Genomic DNA, 18,088 nt, shown 5'->3' on the forward strand with positions numbered 1-18,088 from the left:
AGTGACAGCTGCTGAGGCACTGCTCAGGCAGGAGGGCTCCAGGAGCAATCCATGCAGGACTGCCCAGCACATGGAACCTGCTGCTCCTCCTGCCTCTGCCTCCCGTGAGGCGCTGCAGCTCCAGCTGACTGAGACTGCACTCTCCAGCATGGAGAAGAACTTGTATTATTCTTGATTTTACACCAAGTACTACATGTGTCCAATCTGAGAGAGACCAATTGAGTATTTTTTAATATCTCCCCCCACTTTTTTTTTTTTCATGACAGAAAATTGAAATTTGTAATGGAACTATCGTTCCTGTTTTTTTTTTTTTTTTAATCACTGGTCTTTGGCAATTTTAAACTCTGAGGTCTGAAAAATTCATTACCAGTAACTTCCATCAAGGGTGTTCCTGAAACCAAAATTACTTAATCAACTCAATTTAGCTTCTTGTGTAGACCTAATTCAGAAAAACTTTATCTTCTTGAATTGTTATTGCAATTAATTTCCCCCCCCTTTTTTTTTTCTGCAGCAGACGACATTTCAGTAATTAGATATTCTATAAAAATGAGTTATTCATTCAGAAGAGCTTCACTTTTATATTTGATTAATCACATTACCACTGAGGTCTGGGTTTTGTCTCCAAGGAAAGTTTAATGACCTCATTTTAATCCTTCTTTTAACCACCAGGCAGGTATCAATGAGAAGAAATAAAATTATCTTCTTTTTTCTTTTTCTCTGCTTTATTTCACAATCTCAAGATTACATTTGATGCTTTTTCTGTGTGACTGACCCATTTAGAAGGAAGAATCTAGCTGATTCCAATTAGGTTCAGGGCAGAATCAGGCTAAACAGAGCCTTGAACTGTGCCTTAATAACTAATGCTCAGAGTAATGGAGAGGAACCAGAACTGCTTTACCACGTGGCAGCCAGTTTAAAGCTCTGTACATGATTAATTTAGTGATAATTTGAAAATGAATGTACTGAAAGGAAATACACAAAACAAAAGGCACTGTAAATTTAGGTTTTGATTAATGGGGTCTATTAGGAAGAGACTTCTATCAAGAAGATGACTTTTTTTTTTTTAAATCAATGCATACATACCCACACAATGTAATGGAATAATTCATATAAACCACAATTTATCTGTGAGTAGAGACTTGGATATGATTGATGACTGTTTCCCTGGCATCAGCATCCATCTATGCTTTGGATCCAGCAATATGCACATCTATATTTGGTATTTATACATATACATCTCTGTATCTCTATCTGTTTGGCAGTCTCAAAGGTATCTCATCCTTTCTGTCATGTGCTACACTGGTGTAAAGCCTTAACAGACATCACAGAAGAGGCTGATGCTTTTTTCATTAAGACATGAGGAATTATTGTTTTCTCATAAAGTGAGAAATAGCTTTCATTTTAGATGAAAGAAGTGATAAAATAAAGAACAAAAGTTGAGCATCTACAAGAGAGAAGGAAGTGTTTCTTGTGTTCCCTAGCACAGCCCTGAAAGGACCTCCAGGCACTCAGAGATGCTGTGCCTGGGAAAGCCCCAGTGCTCCCAGGGAATCTGCACTGGGAGCTGGGGGTCACCCTCATCTCTCACAGAATTCAACTGTGTGGGCATCTCACCTCCTCAGCTCCACTGGACAGGCTTTGCACTGAGGTAGGGATCCAGCTCCAAAGGCACATCAAGATGTAAATAATTTCCTAATCATGGTTAACCTGTGTGTCTACAGCAAAGACCCGGAATAATTATTGTGGTGAATTCAGCACAAGGCTGTAACAGGATGGGAAGAATGAATATTGTTTCTCCTTGTGCCCTGTTTGTTACTGCTGCCTCCCAACCTAACATTCTTAATCTAAATTCATTGTTCATGGCAAAGGTTGTCACCGGGACATGCAACGAGAGGCAGAAAGCCCATTTCAATTTATAAGCACTGGGGTCTTATTTAGGAAAACTAGACTGATTTGTGGTTTTTAAGACTTCACTGACTGTATATTTAATGGAAATGCACACAGAATTAGGTAGATGCTCACATACCCAAATGCTACTGGGCATATCTGATTTACTTGAATATAATAATTAATTTCAGTTAGAGGCTGACAGCTCTGTAACAGCCCAGGCTTTGTTGGGTACTTTGGCTGAGCCTCGTTTTGACTGGAAAATTGCAAGTGAACACAGTCATTGGGGAATTTCCATGAAAGCATAATTGATTTTTAACAATAAAGCCTGTCTGCAGGACTGTACAGAACTCAGGGTTTGTCTTCAGCTGTAAAACAGCAGAGTCCTGCACATTCCCTCACCACAGCACTGGTCCTTCCCCTTGCCAGCTCTGACCTGTGCCATCTACTTCAATTCTTGTGTGACAACTGCCTCTAAATTATGCCACAGGCACAGTTCTGATGATTTAAAGATGCTGTGTGGTCCAGGCTAATCTACATCCAAATGTCACTGCAGACTTTCTGAATGGCACAGGTGTAGTGACAGGGACACAGAGACCTGCATGGACAGCTACACATGCACTTTTAGTCTGTACACTGGCAAGTCATGTACACAGGGCTCAAGGTTTAAGCCCTTAATCTTTTCCAGGGTCTAGGAACAGGGAGGAGGCAGATGGACACATGCCAAGGTCCTGGGAGATAGCAAGCTTCCCACTTTCACCAGTTTTTCTTGGATCAGCCCGTTAAGATCTCTTTTTAGGAAGCCCTCAAAGGCATCCTGGTCCAATTTTCTGTCTGTAGGAAATCCCAGTGACATCCCACTCCTGCTGGGCTCTCCCTCCACAGTGTAAGATGAATTTGTAAAACATGAGCATGCATGTAAAAGGGATTTCTCATAACACTCCCATGTTCCAAATGCTTCTGGGTACATCTGCCTATAAATGTGTTTAGGAAACCCCAAGGCAGCCTGACGTGGATGCAGATTTTGGATTCCTACGACCATTAAATATCATTTCTCCAAAGCAGACCTATTTGCATCTTTGCATCCCAGTCACTTGGAAGTCACAATCTTTCAGCCTGAAGGAAGAGATCAGGTTTTTTTCCCTGCTACTTTGCTATTTTGAAACCCACCATTGCAAATGGAGCTCAGCAAGATCTGACTGAGGGGGCTGGAGCCCAGGCAAAGCATTCACCCCACTTGCAAAAAAGTCACAGTTTTGCAGTTCACATCAGCTATTTCTATGCAGTGCTGCTCTTGCATAGGTTGATGCACAGCTATTTTCTCTCCTCAAACAAACAATGAATGTGAGAACAAACACATTCAGAACAGGGAATACAATTTTAGGTTCTGCTTGTTTGCTTTGTTTCCACAATTTTGGCAAGTTCACAGAGCAGGAGGCTAAGTGAGAGCTACACCATGGCTGTGAAAAAAGAAATACTAATGCCCTTGTTCAAGGCACTGAAACTGGATTACTATATCCAAACTGGGTCAGAAGAATGAAAACTGAGCAGAGTGGGGAGCACAGCAGGGTTAGCAAGATAACCAGGGAAGGGAAGCTGTAAAGCAGAAGGGGTTGGAGGATCTTGGCTTGTTTTGCTTCGTGGAATGATGTACAAATGTACACTAGTAACTCACAGGGGAGAGAAAATGGGAAGGAAACATCAGAAAGGGAGAAGGAAGAACTATTTCTGGTGAAGGCAATGCCAGCAGGGCAGCGATGCTCCAAGAGCATCTTCACTCTCAAATTCCAAAGCACTTCTCAGAATGGGCTCATTAACATCTCCCACAGCACTCGAGGAACCAGAACACCTGCACAGAGAAAGGTCAGACATTTTTGGCAGTGTGCTGCCAAAACCAAGAAGCCCTTTTAACTTGGGTCTCTCTCTGTGCTCCTTTGTGCAGGAGGAAGCACCGAGCTGCTCTCAGTGCTGCAGATTCCAGCACTGCCTGACCCAGCCCAGCACGAGCCAGGCTAACTCAGCCTCACTGCAGCAGCCAGGGCTGAGCCTGCTCTGACAATATTCATGAAATAGGCCAGGTAGAAACTGCCAAGAACTGCTTTTCCCAAGGTGCTTGCAACAAGGACTTGCTCCTTCACTGATTAGCCAAGTCCGTGTTGTAGCCAGATTAACCTTACCCAGAAACAGTTCCCTCCTGCCCCAGCACAGCCTCTCTGAATCCAGGTTACTCCTCACCAGCAATTCTGCTTTGAGTTCAGCCAGCCCTTGGCCAGGCAGCCTTTCCCAGGCCAGCAATGCCCTGTGAGCTGGGAAGCACCCACCCATCTCCAATAGTCCAGTCCTAAACCTTTGGAGCTGCTCCTAACTCAGTGTCAGGATTAGCCAGCTGGGGATGCTGTCCCAGAGCTGCCTCTTTAAAACAGACTCCACTGGATTCAGCTTTGGAAGAGGAGATTCTCAAAGCAGTGACAAAGGGCAAATTTTAAAGTAGCTTAAAATAAGACCTCCTAAGGCTCAGGAGATTAAAGAACTTGAATAGCCCAGTTTCTTTCTTCCCTTTCTTTCCCTCCAATTTTTTTTTTTTTTTATTTGAGAGGTTGATTGCCAGGCAGGTTTTCCCAAGAATTCACAAACTCAAGTAATCATGAACACTTTAGCCCTGTGAAATAATATTTTCCTTACATGGGCTACTATAAAAACAAGTTCTGCACAGTAGGCAAATTTAAAATAACTTTTAATTAACATTTCAGACACAGAAGTCTGATCATGCAAATTCATCTGCATCTCCTCTCTGTGCCTGATTGTTCCTGATTGAATATGATAAAAATAGACTTTGAATGAGTCAAGTGTGGGCATGGATTTCTTTCACTTCTCCTCCCCTCTGATTATACATTTTCTTAGATAAAGTGGAAATCCTTGAATGGCTATTAACAGTATCATGGGTCAGACTGGAAAGGGCATCCTGCCTGAGAGGAGTTAAAGATTTCACTGGAATTAAAGGTGTTCCTCCTGTGAGCAAGAAAGATGCTTCAAATCTTACATAAACCTCACCTGAGACTATCCAGCATTGTTCTATCTCTGCTGACTTTTAATCTCTGAAATACCAACTCTAATTTCACTGTATCCCCAGTATCTGAGGTGAGCATCTGACCAGAGCTATGGATCCATATTAGTATGGAAAACCCACAACTTACTTGCACATAGGAGATAAATATTTGAAGGGAGACTGAGGAATTTTCCCATAATTAAGACATGTCAGAGGACATGACCTTGTTATAAGTAACAAGGACTCTGGATAATGGAGGGCACAGTGATACCTTCATCTTACAACAGTAAGAGAGCCAGTAAAAATTCCTACAAAGCCTTTGTAACACAGTCCAGTTAAAATGTCAATATTTTACAACAGCTGGTGACTTGGCAGGTGCAAAATCCATCAAAACTTCCACAGAAATGAATGAGTCACAGAAAACTTGGGCATAGGGGACTAAAATACCTTACCCTATGGCACCTGACCCAGAGCCTGTGGGCATGGGCTGGTTGGGCACTTTGAGGAGTCAGTGCTACCTCTCCTCTTTGGCAGAGGGAAGAGTTGCCTCCCTTCATTAATTTCTGCAAGCAGCAATGTCACACAAAGAACACAACACTGTGGACAGGCTGAAGTCCCTTAGATAGCCAGAAAGGCATTCCCTGGGTCACAATCCTGCCTTAAACCATTAAAAATTCCCCAAACAGCTTCCTGTGATGTTTATAGTGTTTCAGGGGATGCTCCACTCTTGTGGTGTCTCTCAGGAGACACTTCCCCACTGCTGGCTGTTCTCTGGCTGATGCTTCTCAGCACAGGCACAGGTAGCACTGCAGATCAAAAAAACATTCACCATCACAAAGAAGAGCTGGACAGGACCAGAGGAGGCACCTGGTCCTCGCTGTGCCCAGTGCCTTGCAGCTGGCTGCAGGTAATCCTCATGACTGTCAGGACTGGCCATGCTGATGGAGACTGGCCTCAGAGTTAACAGCAGACTTGAGCTCCAAGTTGTTTCATCCAGAGACTCTGATTTCCTTCCTCCCATATAATTTCAGAACCCTTTGTTTGAGAAGGTGGGGCTCCTTCTTCCCCTGCCTTTCAGGTGGTGGACCAAAGCACGTGAAACCCACTGACATCAGTTTTCATGGAAGCACCCAGGAATGTTGGAGTTTTGCTGAGGTACCTTCATTTTGTACCTTTAAGGATTTTCGTAATTTTATTGCTCTTTTACCCCCTCTCATCCAGCAGTACACTTTGATGCCAGCCCATCTGGTATTTTGGATGTCCATTCACCACCACACCTCTGCTGGCTGTGCCTGTGTCTGAACCTGCACGTGGTCCCTGCACTCAGCCCCTTCCCCCTGCCCTGTGCCTGGCTGCAGACATGCCCTGACTCTCTTGACCATCACAGTGGATGCTTTCCTCTCTCCCATCCTGCTGTTAAATTTTACACAGCAACATTAATTCCTGCTGCTGAATACATGAGCTGTGACACCAGCGTGGTGCAGAGTCCTCCTGAGCTACATTCCCATCCAGAAACGATTAAGTCTGAAACCACCCTGGCTGAATGACAGGTAATTTAAGAGCTCTATAGGGTGGGCCTCTGTATCTGTCTGGGATGAATACAGCTCCTGAGTTCCTCTCATCTGGCAGCTTGCCAAGAGCAAGCCACAGTTTCAGTTATTCAGTCTATTTTTGTTTTTACAGCAGCATCTCAATACAACTATTTAAAATAAAAATATACAATATCTCTCCAAACAGTCCGCGGACTTAAAAGAGACCATGGGCTTTCTCACTCTCTGAGGAGCTATAGATTTCCTGGAAAGTGATTTTTGCTATTTTTTTTAGAGGTGTTAAAATGCAGATCAGACTATTTGAGGACAGCGAGGAGATTCAGCTCAGGCTTAAAGAAACTCATCAGCCTGATGCTGTTCCTGCTGCCAGTAAGAGAAAAAAACATATTATACTTTCATACTCACATGAAATTCAGCCTGGCTATACCCAGGAGTATATCAAAGATATTTGTTTCCATAGAATCACAAAGTATTATTGTAAAACACCCTTGGTTTTCAACTCTTTATAGAGAAGTCCCATGTGCCACTGTGTAAAGCCCTTTGGCCCTTGCAAAACTCTTTCCTCAGTGATTGAAATTAGAGAAATAATGGTACACATCAACTCTGCTTAGAGGAAGAGTAGCATTTTCTAATCCATTTAACACAATTCTGTGGGTAATTCTCTTGATGGCTTTTATTCCTTCCAGGTTTAATACACACCAAGACATTAAATACTCAGAATTCACCTGAAAGAAAATTTCCATTATCCCACCTTCCATCAGCTTTGAGAAGTGCCATTAAAATACACCACATCTGGAGGGGATGCTGCCCTGCAGAAGGCACCAATGTGCTCGTGCAAGGAACCCTGACCCAGCTCAGCCTGCTCCCCAAAACCTCCCCTCCCAACCTGCATTGGAGACACTGACCCCAGGGCCTGGGTCATGTGAACAACGTGTGCTGAAGTGACATGGCCACTAGATGTCATTCCTTTTTCACTCAAAAGGAGGGCAGAGAAGCATTTACCTGGCAGAATAAAGTCCCCACACACACCAGGGAGCTGTGGCAGTGCTGTGGTGCAAGGTCCTGCAGCCCCACAGACACAAACCTCCTTCCCAGAGAGAATTATTCTGTCCTGGCAGGAGAAAGGACCACACAGCCCAAGACCTGTGCTATATTTTTATGGCTTTTCATAATTGCACCATACTAGAGAAGATCTTTAACCACAACACTACAGCAGAAAAACTGGAGTATCCATGATGGACACACAGCACACATGTGCTGATACAGCCACTGGAGCAGCAGCACAGCCTGGGGATTGATGCCCAGACCTAAAAACATGTTGGGTGCCCATTTTGCTGAGACTCAGGAGGAATTTAGTGCCTTTTTTCTTCTTAGAACCTATGTCCAAGCCACTGTGTGAGAAAATGCTGTCACAGCCCCAAACTCAGCTCCCCATGGAGTTGGGAAGGAAGACTCCAGAAATGACATGAATCCAGTTTGGGTCCACAGGGGCAGAAACTGGGCTCTGCATGACTTCCTTGAGTTCTGTGACATACCTGCAGTTTGTAGGAGTATAACTAAGGGGAAACTTCGGTCCTACACTAATAAATATTTCGAGACCCTTTAGGATGGAATGAAAATTCAGAATTATATAAATAATAGAAACATTCCTCCAAGGATGTTCAGTGACTTGAGCACTAAGAAGTTAGACCACCTGTATTTGAACAGATTTGATGCCTATTTAAGATACATCACTTACTGCTCCTTGTTGACCCTCATATGAATACAGACAGGGGGTGCACAAGCATTTCTCATTTATTAGCATATAGACCTCTGCACTGCTCTGTGATTTCTAAATTTACCATGCACATTTCAGATGTTCTACATCTATGGATTATGAAGGCTGGAATGAACCAGACCACATCATTTCACCTTCCAAATCTTCATTTTTACCTTAACCAGCTCTAAAAATTTGTCATTTGCAATCTCTGTTTTTTTCCCCTTGCCCTCCAGGAATACCTTGGAACACATGAAAACAGAACAGAAGACCGTGCTAATAAAACATAAGAAAAATCTTTAACTGATTAAAACCAGATGTACTGAAGAATGTCTACACATTTACTGCCAGCACACACAAATACATCTGTTAGAGCTATCAGTGAAATACAAATTTTACCAGCTACCTGCTACCATTTACAGTACTTACAGCCCTCTTGAAATCATATCCAAGCCATAAACCCCAAATATCTCTCAGTGCTCAGGATTTCACTCAGAAGTATTAATAACTCTGATATGTCTACAGCCAATTGCTATGAAACAACTGCATCCTCTTTGGTGCAATCAGACATGGGCTGTTTGCCACGTTATTTCTGCTCCTTCAGTGCCTTGGCCAAATCAGTCACCAAACAGTTTTGCTTGTTCATGAATCAATCTTTTCCTTTTTCCTTTTTCTCCCCTGAAAGTCTTCATTCCACAGTTATCCATCAGAGTTCCTCCTATCTGCCCAAGCAGCTCAGAGAGACAGCAGATACCAACAATACCCTGAGTTAAAAGCAGAGTGTGCGTGCATCCCCCTGCTGTGTGTGGGTACTCACAGTGCTGGTGGTGAATTCAGGGGGGTTGTCGTTCACATCTGTCACTGTAATGATGGCTGTGGCCGTGTTTGAGAGACCATAGTTCAGATTTCCTTCCATATCTGTTGCTTGAACAATGACTATGTACTGCTGAACTTTCTGTGGAGAAAAAAAAAAAAAAAAAAAGAGAAGGGAAAGATGAGAGACAAAACCACACCCTGTAAAACACCTTGGTTTATTTTCCATATAAAAGTGTGATCTTTAAGCAGACTAAGAAGTTAATTGGATTAAAAATGTTAGTTAAAAAAGTTCAATTAATTTTTCCGCATTGTTTTTGAGGTGATTTTTGTATAGATTCATGGACATCGCCTGTCTCATGGGAAAATAAAAGTCTTATGGGCAAAATTCCCTGGTTGAGGCTGACATTTTTATTAACTTTTAAGTATTTTCTGCAACATTAGCTTCTGTCTTCTGAAAACCAGAAGAAGTTTTGTTCATGTGTTTTCACTGAAAACATTGCTAAGAACTTTATACCCCCAAAATTGACATCAACATTGCCTGGCAGTCCTCCAGCTCGTTCTGCTCACACAGTCTGATGCCCAAAAAGCATTAAAATGCTCTTTGTGTTTCAATCCTTACCACAATCTTGGTAAATAAGGAGAATTTAAGTCCAGTATGGAAGAAAAAAATAATCCAGTGCAATAAACAGCAGTTCAGCAGAACTAATTCAAATTCCTGAGCACCCCCTACCACACAGCTCTCAAAGGAAAAAACCTCACAGAGCCAGCCATGAAAATCACACAGTGAAGTTCTAAAGGATGCTGTAAGTCAATGCAACTGGAAAATAAACCTGAATAAAAGAGGAGAGGCCATCTGATGTTGCATGTGGAGACATCTTCCCGGGATCTCTTTACTTAGGAGTGTCTGCCTGCATCAAGAGAACTCTCCTGATCTTTACAGCTGGCCTCAACAATACATTTTCATTTAGACTTGCAGAATTTACTATTGATTACTGTCATGCTCACAGAGCACTTCACAGGCAGACAGGAAAGCAAAGCTCCTCTCCTGGAGAGTGGGCAAGGGGAGGCAGGAGAACCAGGGGAGGATCCAGGCAAAAGCTCAACACAACCCTGCTCCTTAAGGCTGCAGGAGGCACATCAGAGAGCCCCAGAGGGGTGTAAACCAAGTGGAGGCAGAATTTTATGCAGGAAAAGCTTTTTTGTGAAGTCAGGTGGAGGGACTTTGGTGCAAGGAAAGACCAGCTGCCCCCAGAACACAGCTCAGGTACCCAGGGCTGCTCCTTCAAGGTGCCAGTGCTACAAGTGTGTGTAAAATGTCAAATGTCCTCTGAAGTTTCAAAGGGCAAGAATTAGGTCAATTAGGTCCCTTTACTCCCATATGAACATCCTTGAAGTGCTGTAACTGGCTCAATTCTTTAAATCTTCTGAGTTGCCAGAATAAGAGATCTGCATTTTAGCTTTATCTTGATTCCAGGGCTTTTAATTGACCTGCTAAATTGACAAGACATCACACTTAGGGATCCATCAGCACCTTGCAACTGGAATATATTATGGAAATGCACTTTCATTATCTCTTCCTATCTTGTATAATAAAACATGAGGGAGAAACTATTGTTAGCCCTTGTTTTGGCTCATGCAAGAAGGTTCTGTTCATTACTCCATTTGTAAAGCACTGCACAAGGCTGAAATGTCCTTATTAGTGAATGTAATTTCTATTTCATATCTAGCTTTTCCTTCCTTATTCTCTGTTGTAGACTACCTGGGAAGCTGATGGAAGTATTTCCTAGCAGGCCAAATACTCTGGTTTAAATAACAGAAGGTTTAAATCATAGAAGTGGGGAGGATACTTAAAAAAGTAGCAGCAATCAGATTTCACATAAATGAGAAAAACACATCTGTGTGTGTGTACTCACAGACCCCAGGTTTACAACAGAGTTGCTTTCTTTAACAAAGCACTGTTCACTGAGTTCTGTAATGTTAATAAAAAAGAAAAAACCACACAAATTCAGAGCACTAAATTAGAGAGGTTTAAAAGTAAGATGTCGATCAGATCATACAACACAAAAAAAGAGAAGGAAAATGGCCAGAATTTATTAGAGTGTGCAAATGTAGCAGCCACAAGAAGCTGGTGTAGAAGGATGGAAAGAAGGGAGGGATGGCAAAGGAGCACAGCACTTGTGCAGCAAGGGCAGGCAGTCCAGGCCTGGTGAGAAAATGTGGGAATTAGAGCAGATCCCAAAGGGATGGAGTGATGAGGCAGGACATGATGGGAATGCACACGTTGGAGAGGTGGTGGATCTCAGCAGAGCACTGGGTACACATCAGAAGTGAGCAGCTGGGGGAACCCCAGAGACATCCCCAAAGCTGCACTGATTTCCATCAACTGAACACAAAACTATTGTGTTTAGAGCAAAAGTGGATTTTGACATGGGGAATGGTGTGGGAAGTTGTACAGAACGCAGACATAGGAAATCAGAGAAATATCTAGGTTAGAAAAGACCTTTAAGATCAAGTCCAGCCATAAAGCCAACATTGCCAAGTCCACCAAATGGAAGCAGTCTGAGATCTGATCTGCCAAACCTTCAGGTTGCCATCCACATCCAGCTCCATCCCAAAGGCTCCAGCACTGGGCTCCTTTCAAGTGCCCAGTTTTAGTTTATAACTAATTCAATCTCCAGTGAGATTGGCCCCAGCAGATAACAAATTACTGATTTTTTGTTTTTCTCTAGCTAATCTTTTTGCTTTTGTGCATTAAGCTGATTTTATTGAACTATTCAATCAATTTCAATTTCAGCATGTCCTTCCAATTTGTCACATCATCTCCAGGGGCATCTCAGTTTGTTGTCCTAATAGTATTATTATTGTTACGACTATTAAAAAAAAAAAGGCAGCCTCATGCCCCCAAGCATGAGAGACGTTTTCTTGACGGCATTTTGATCACACAGAATAATTCTTCTATTCTCTTTCTTTGCAAAAATGACATTTTAAATAGCACAGGGCAGAAACTACAGCATAGAGGTAAAGCAAAATGGTCCTAACATTTACTGTATGTTTGCTCTGATGGTGATGCTGGGGAACTCAGGAAATGAGCCTGTGGCCCAAGGGGGTCTGGACTAAAAACGCAGTCCCACTGAAGCCTGTGGGAAGTCCTGTGGCAAGTGTTTCTAATAAATCTAACAGATCTTCATGTTACAGCAAAGCAAATGTGCTGCTTCTATTCCAGCCAAGGAAAAAACTCATCTTGATAAGTGCAGAGCTTTTAGTCTGACCTAAAAACTAAGAAGGACTTTTTAAGAAAAAAAATTATGAAGGAGGGAATAATTAAAGGAACTGTGGCAGATCTAATCTATCTGCTTTTCTGTCAGTCATCTGACACAGTGCCCCAAAGAAATACATCAGCTAAATTCCAGAAGATGGGAATTAGTTGAAGGAATTTGTTAAGCTGGCTAATGGGAAATTAGTCGAGGGCTTGGTTAAAAAGGTGCTTTGTACAGGAAGAAAGGCAGCTTGGAAAAAGGGCAACTGCATAATAGAAAAATGTGATCTAATAGCACAAAATACAGGAAAACACAGCAAGGAGCCCATGAAACAAAACTTTCCTGGAAGCTGTTCTATTGGACAGGAGGGAGATATGGCTGTGCCCATGTCCCACCAGCTCCCTGCTGCTGAGCAAGGGGGCAAACACCCTGTGTGCAGCTCTGAGCAGGGCACAGCTGGCAATCCTGATCCCTGTGCCAAGCAGCCAGGGCTCATGGGGATGCTGGGCACAAGCCAGGCCCTTGGCTGAGCCCCCTGGATCCAACCAGGTGCTGGCACTGAAGAGCCCATCACAGGAGAAGAGCCTGGAAGAGCCTGGCTTGTTTAGTCTAGCAAAATGAAGGCTGATAGCAGATATGATTGCTGTCTATAAATAACATCAGGAGGATAAACACTAGGAAGGCAAAGAAGCAATTTAAACTAAAGGACAATGTTGACACAAGAACAAATGGGTATAAACTGGCCATGAATAAATTTAGGTTGGAAATTAGTAGGTCCTTTACCAATAAAGGAGTGAGATGCTGGAGCAATCTAATATAGGGTCTGGGGAGCAAAAACGTTCAAAAGAATATATTAAATTAGGGCTAAATCCTCTTGGTCTAGGTAGAAATTATGACAAATTGAGCTAAAGCAAAAGGCAGATCTCCTAGCATTCTCTGTGTACAAACAACTTTCTAAAAAGAAAAAGAAAAAAAAAAAAAACCCTTTCAGTCCAAATAGCACAGACTGTTCATGTGAAAAGGCTTAACACTGATGGTTATCACTGAACCAGCCCATTCCATTGGCACACACAAAGGACCAGGTGCCCCAGACAAAATTACAGCCATCGCAAGTGGCTCTCCCCATCGAGACAGAGGCTGGCACGGAAAGCACAGGCTCAAATCCCTGGCTGGGCTGGGCTGAGCAGAGTCTTGCTGAGACAGGGTATAAACAAGAGTAAATCATATTCAGAGACAGAGTAGAAAAGAACAAAGTGTTTTAAAATGAAGCCCTAGTAATGGAGTGCTACCTGTGATCCCAATTTTCAAATGTGCATGCACGGTGTTTGAGAAATGTGGCTCTTGCCAGTTTACACAGGCAATTATTATACATCACACATGAGCTGGGGAACTGTGTATAGCAAAGTCCAGAAATGCAGTAATTATGTGATTAAATTAATCTGCATTATGGACAAAGGGTTTGCAAAATTAGGAACTACATTTTCAAAGCCCTGTACAAATATTGTCCAATTAATTACTACTTCCTGAGAAATGTATGACTAGCTAATTTTAGCATCACGTCTGGTAAAGCAAATAAGGTTACCAGGATGTAGGATGTATTAGCAGGAATCCATTGGTGAAGGAGATAGGAAATCTAAATTCTATTTCTTCCCATGGTTATCCTCACCTCTCCTTTATATCTATGTTTTTTTCATCTCCCCTTAATTTTGCAACCCCGATGAGATGAATACGAGATGTTCTTGTGATTTGTTTTCTAAATCATTTTTTTGCATGCTACTGAAGACTTGATGTTCATGTTTTTGGGTATCAGAGATGGCAAACACGTCATTAATAAATACTGCACCAGACCCAGGAAAGGCAATTTAAAAACAAATAAACAAACTCCCCCCAAACATTCACTTGACTCAAGCAAAAGTACTTTTTCCAAAAAGACCTAAATAGCCACCATTTATACAAAGTTCACAGGAAAAGCTTTTAAAGCATCGATCCCTTAATACTCCCTACTTAGCCTTGGTTAAAGAAGAACAGATTTCCAGCAGAAAGCTCTCTTCTGGAAGCTCTGGGAAGAAGGCAGCTTTCACAGGACACCTGCAGCTCCCCCAGCCATGGTGGTGTGGGTTAGGGTTAGGGTCAACTCTGTGCCAGAGTTGAGCAGAGACTTTGATAAACTTTGACTTTTTCATTTCTCACATCCAGCACAGCATCACGCTGTGGCTGCAGAGTCCTCAGCAGACACCAAACCCTGGGCCTGGCAATCCCAGTGCACAGGCTGCTGCCTGAGCTAAAAAGATGCAGGTTTGCTCCATCACTGCCTTGCTGTACAGGACCAGCTCCTTCCTGAGGTGTCCATGTTCCTGCTAAGACAGGCATAGAACAAGGGAGGAAATTCTGTTTTTAAAACAAACTGGGGCACTTGCTCAGTGCTGCACAGCCAGACAGGGAAGGAAACAGCCAAGGTTGTTTTCTCCATTTGGCTGGGGCTCCATTGGGTTTTCCTCCAGCATGGCAAGGTGTTCCCCTTTCACAAGCCTCTGGTGTGTTTGATTTTAAGAGCTGCCTGTGCTGGCAGAGCCCCCAGGCAGGGCTGGTGCTGGTCTGGCTCTGTCCAGCAAGGCAGAGTTTGCTCTGCTGGGAGCAGCCCTGTGCTCACCAGGCTGCCTTTCCTCCTGGCAGGGGTGTTGATGTGACACCTGGTCTGTGATGTGCTGGTCAGACCCTGTGTGCTCCTGTGACCCTCTGACCAAACCTGCCACCACCAAACACCAGTGAACTCCTCTGTGCCAAGAACAGCCTCAGTGCCAGCACCCAGAGCAGTTTCATCCACACCTCCAGTCTGGAGGAGCTGTTCCACTCCCCTTCAAAAACCATTTTGTCTGACACAAATGAAGGGCCATAGCCCAGCTCAGGATTTTCACTTGGCACTGGAGCTATATTGACATCCACCTTTATTGGCTTTCTCCTGGCAGCCTCATTAACAACCAGCAATTAAACTACTTCTTAACACTTTCCCTCTCAGCACCTAAGACCCATAACCCAGGGGATCTCACACATTAAACAACTTATCTTATTCTCTCTTAAGCTACTGCACTTTATGATAGAAAATTAACGTGTTACAATTTACACCTTTTAACCCATTTGGAACCACCAGACACCCCATTAACTTTTCCAGCTTCTCCCAGGGTGGGTGTTGAATGTCCCACATAAGTGTAAATGGGACCTGTTCCAGTTTTTAGCAGCTCTTTCCTCTTTTGTGTGGCAGCTTCTGAAAGCAAAACAGCCTCTGGTGGTGGGTACAACACCCAGCACTAGCAAGCTGAGCTGTCCTATGAAAGCAGGAGGAAGTGATTTAAAAGTTAACTGAAAGAAAGTGAATATGATCTTTTTATCACACAGAGGTTACAACATCAAAGAATGCCAGAAAACCTTTCAGGAGTCTACTGTGTTTGGCCTTTCAGTAGCATGAGACCAAACAGTTCAGTGGCTGCTGCCCACGGCTGCCTTTTCTTGCGTCGTCCAGGCAGGGGAAGTGCTGAAGTGGAAACTGTTCCTGCACTGGGTACAGAGCAGACCCCAGCAGGCATCCCAAAAAGCCTTCCAGCATCCTGGCCACCTCTCCCTGGAGCCTCCCAGACAGAAGGTCTGTGAACCAAACAGAATTGCTCATGCACCTCATCTCATGGTGAGTGCCAGGACGCTGCTGAGCTGCTCCAGGAGCTCAGCTCAGCTCCAAGAGGGATCAGCCAGCTCAGAAATAGAAATCCAAGCATTAAACAGCCCTGAGATTAAACCAGCAGAAAAAAAAGGGAAAAAAAAGAAACAAACCCAACCCCCAGCAGACAAATAACTGGAAATGGGAAGACAGACTGGGGATCCTGATGGATCATTTTAATGATTCTCTTAACAATGCCTGGTGCCAGCAATACTGTGCATAGGAAGGGCTGCATTAAACTGGAACAGAGGTGCTTTGACTGCAATATGCTGCCACCACGTTCATCTGAGATAGATATTTCTTTCTTTTTTTTTGGAGTTTTACCCCTAAGGGATTAGACACTGAGCCTGGGCTATCAAGGTTTTGAAAAAACAACCTTTTTTCTGCAGTGAAAAATGTGGAATTTCAATGCAGCAACTTCTGCCCAAAGAAAGGGGCATACAGGAGAATACATCCACCAAAACAGTAAAGTGACCCAAGCACACCTTGCAGAGGGTTTGCCAGGCTCTGAGCCCAGCTGGCAGCAGCACCTTCAGAATTGTGCTGTGGCCAAGGTTAACAGCACAGCAGGGTTTGTTATTAACCCCACACTTGTTCTATACTTGTACATTTCCACTTGCAGAGGGTGGGCAACAGAGGCCACAACTTTTCTTATCTGATATTTGAGCACTGGCATTTCTCAAAACTTGAATGAAGTGACTCAGGGGCTATGAGCTGACTTCAAAACTATTATCAGAATTATTATCAAAATTATTGTCAGAAACCCCATTGTTACAGTATCTGTCCTTGGATAGCATCAAATTTTCTGTTTAGAAAGACTAAATGACTAAACTGACTAAATGTCAGTTAATGAGCTTCTCATGGTTATCTCACTTATACCAACATCAGAATCACAGCCCCACCAGGAGTGGGCATCTCTCTTTTCAGTGATCCAAACTCCAGATCAGATGTAAGTCCACAAGGAGGTGGGGAGAAATAAGAAAACTGAATTACCTGCTTCTGACAGCCATACAAAGGGATGACAGTGAGCTGGCATGACCTACTGATAAATTTCACTAAAAAAAAAGAGATGTGATTAATATCTTGGCTAATGTATTTCAATTCTAACTTCAGCCACTGTGCCAAAACAGAGGAGGGTTGTGATTAAGGCTGCAGGCTGCAGCTTGGAAGATCTGGATTTCTTTAGCATTTTCCCAAACCCTCCCCAAGTGACCTTTAACAGGTCATTTAATTTTTCTGTGCATCAAAGAAATTGAAAATAACACTTCAAAATGAAATTAAAACTCTTTTTTATCTAACAGTGATACCATGAGAAGAGAAATCCATTTGTTGGCTGGAGCACTGGGCCACTGGGATGAGGAAGGCTGCAGAGCTGCCCAGGACAGAGCTGTGTGTCCATCTGCATCTCCCAGGAACAGGAACCAGCCCCAACCCAACTCCCACCAACACTTTCCAGAGGTTCCAGGTCATCTCACAAAGAGCACTCAAAAGGAGACCTCAGGAATAATATGCCTTCTAACTTTTGGCTGAGGCAATTTCTGTAAAACCATGAAATTACATTTGGCTTTTCTTGAGCAGGGAGAGACGAGCAATAGTTCAAAGTCTGGGTGGTCACACAGCACCTGGTGCTGCAGAGAGGTGCCCTTTGGTAAGTATGCCAGCAGTAAATTGATGCTTCCAGGTGGTTTCTGCCACTTACTGACAAAAGCCATGAGTGCTGAGACAGAAAAAACCTCAAAATCTCAAGGCAGAGAAGGGAAAGTAAACAACAATCTCAGAAACATTTATTTCTTAGGTAAAAAACCAACTTTCTTTGGACTTGTGGAAAGCAAATTCCTCCTGCAGCGTGTAACTTCTTGGTGATTACCCAAAGGCCAGGCTTTAGGATAAAAAAATATCCTAGTTATGTCCATTGCACTCTTATAATCCACAAAACCTTTGCTGTCAAATGCTGCCAGAGCAATTTAATAAACAGGGAAAATGCCTTAATGTATTCTGAAACCTGAAAACCACCCATCATTAGCCCCACATGCTGTTTTCCTACTTTCTCTGCTTTAAGCCATTTAG

The 18,088-nt window shown here is 43.1% G+C and overlaps 1 protein-coding gene across 1 annotated transcript in view; it reads right to left on the reverse strand.

The window, feature by feature from the left end:
- Window positions 1-18,088, reverse strand: part of LOC136563721 (cadherin-4) — a 418,272-nt gene that overhangs the window by 32,768 nt on the left and 367,416 nt on the right. Inside the window, exon 8 of the mRNA XM_066561277.1 lies at window positions 9,057-9,194. Within this exon, the coding sequence (XP_066417374.1) occupies window positions 9,057-9,194 (138 nt within the window). The remainder of the gene's footprint in view (window positions 1-9,056; window positions 9,195-18,088) is intronic.

Source organism: Molothrus aeneus, chromosome 17, assembly GCF_037042795.1.
Source record: "Molothrus aeneus isolate 106 chromosome 17, BPBGC_Maene_1.0, whole genome shotgun sequence".
Lineage (NCBI taxonomy): Eukaryota > Metazoa > Chordata > Aves > Passeriformes > Icteridae > Molothrus > Molothrus aeneus.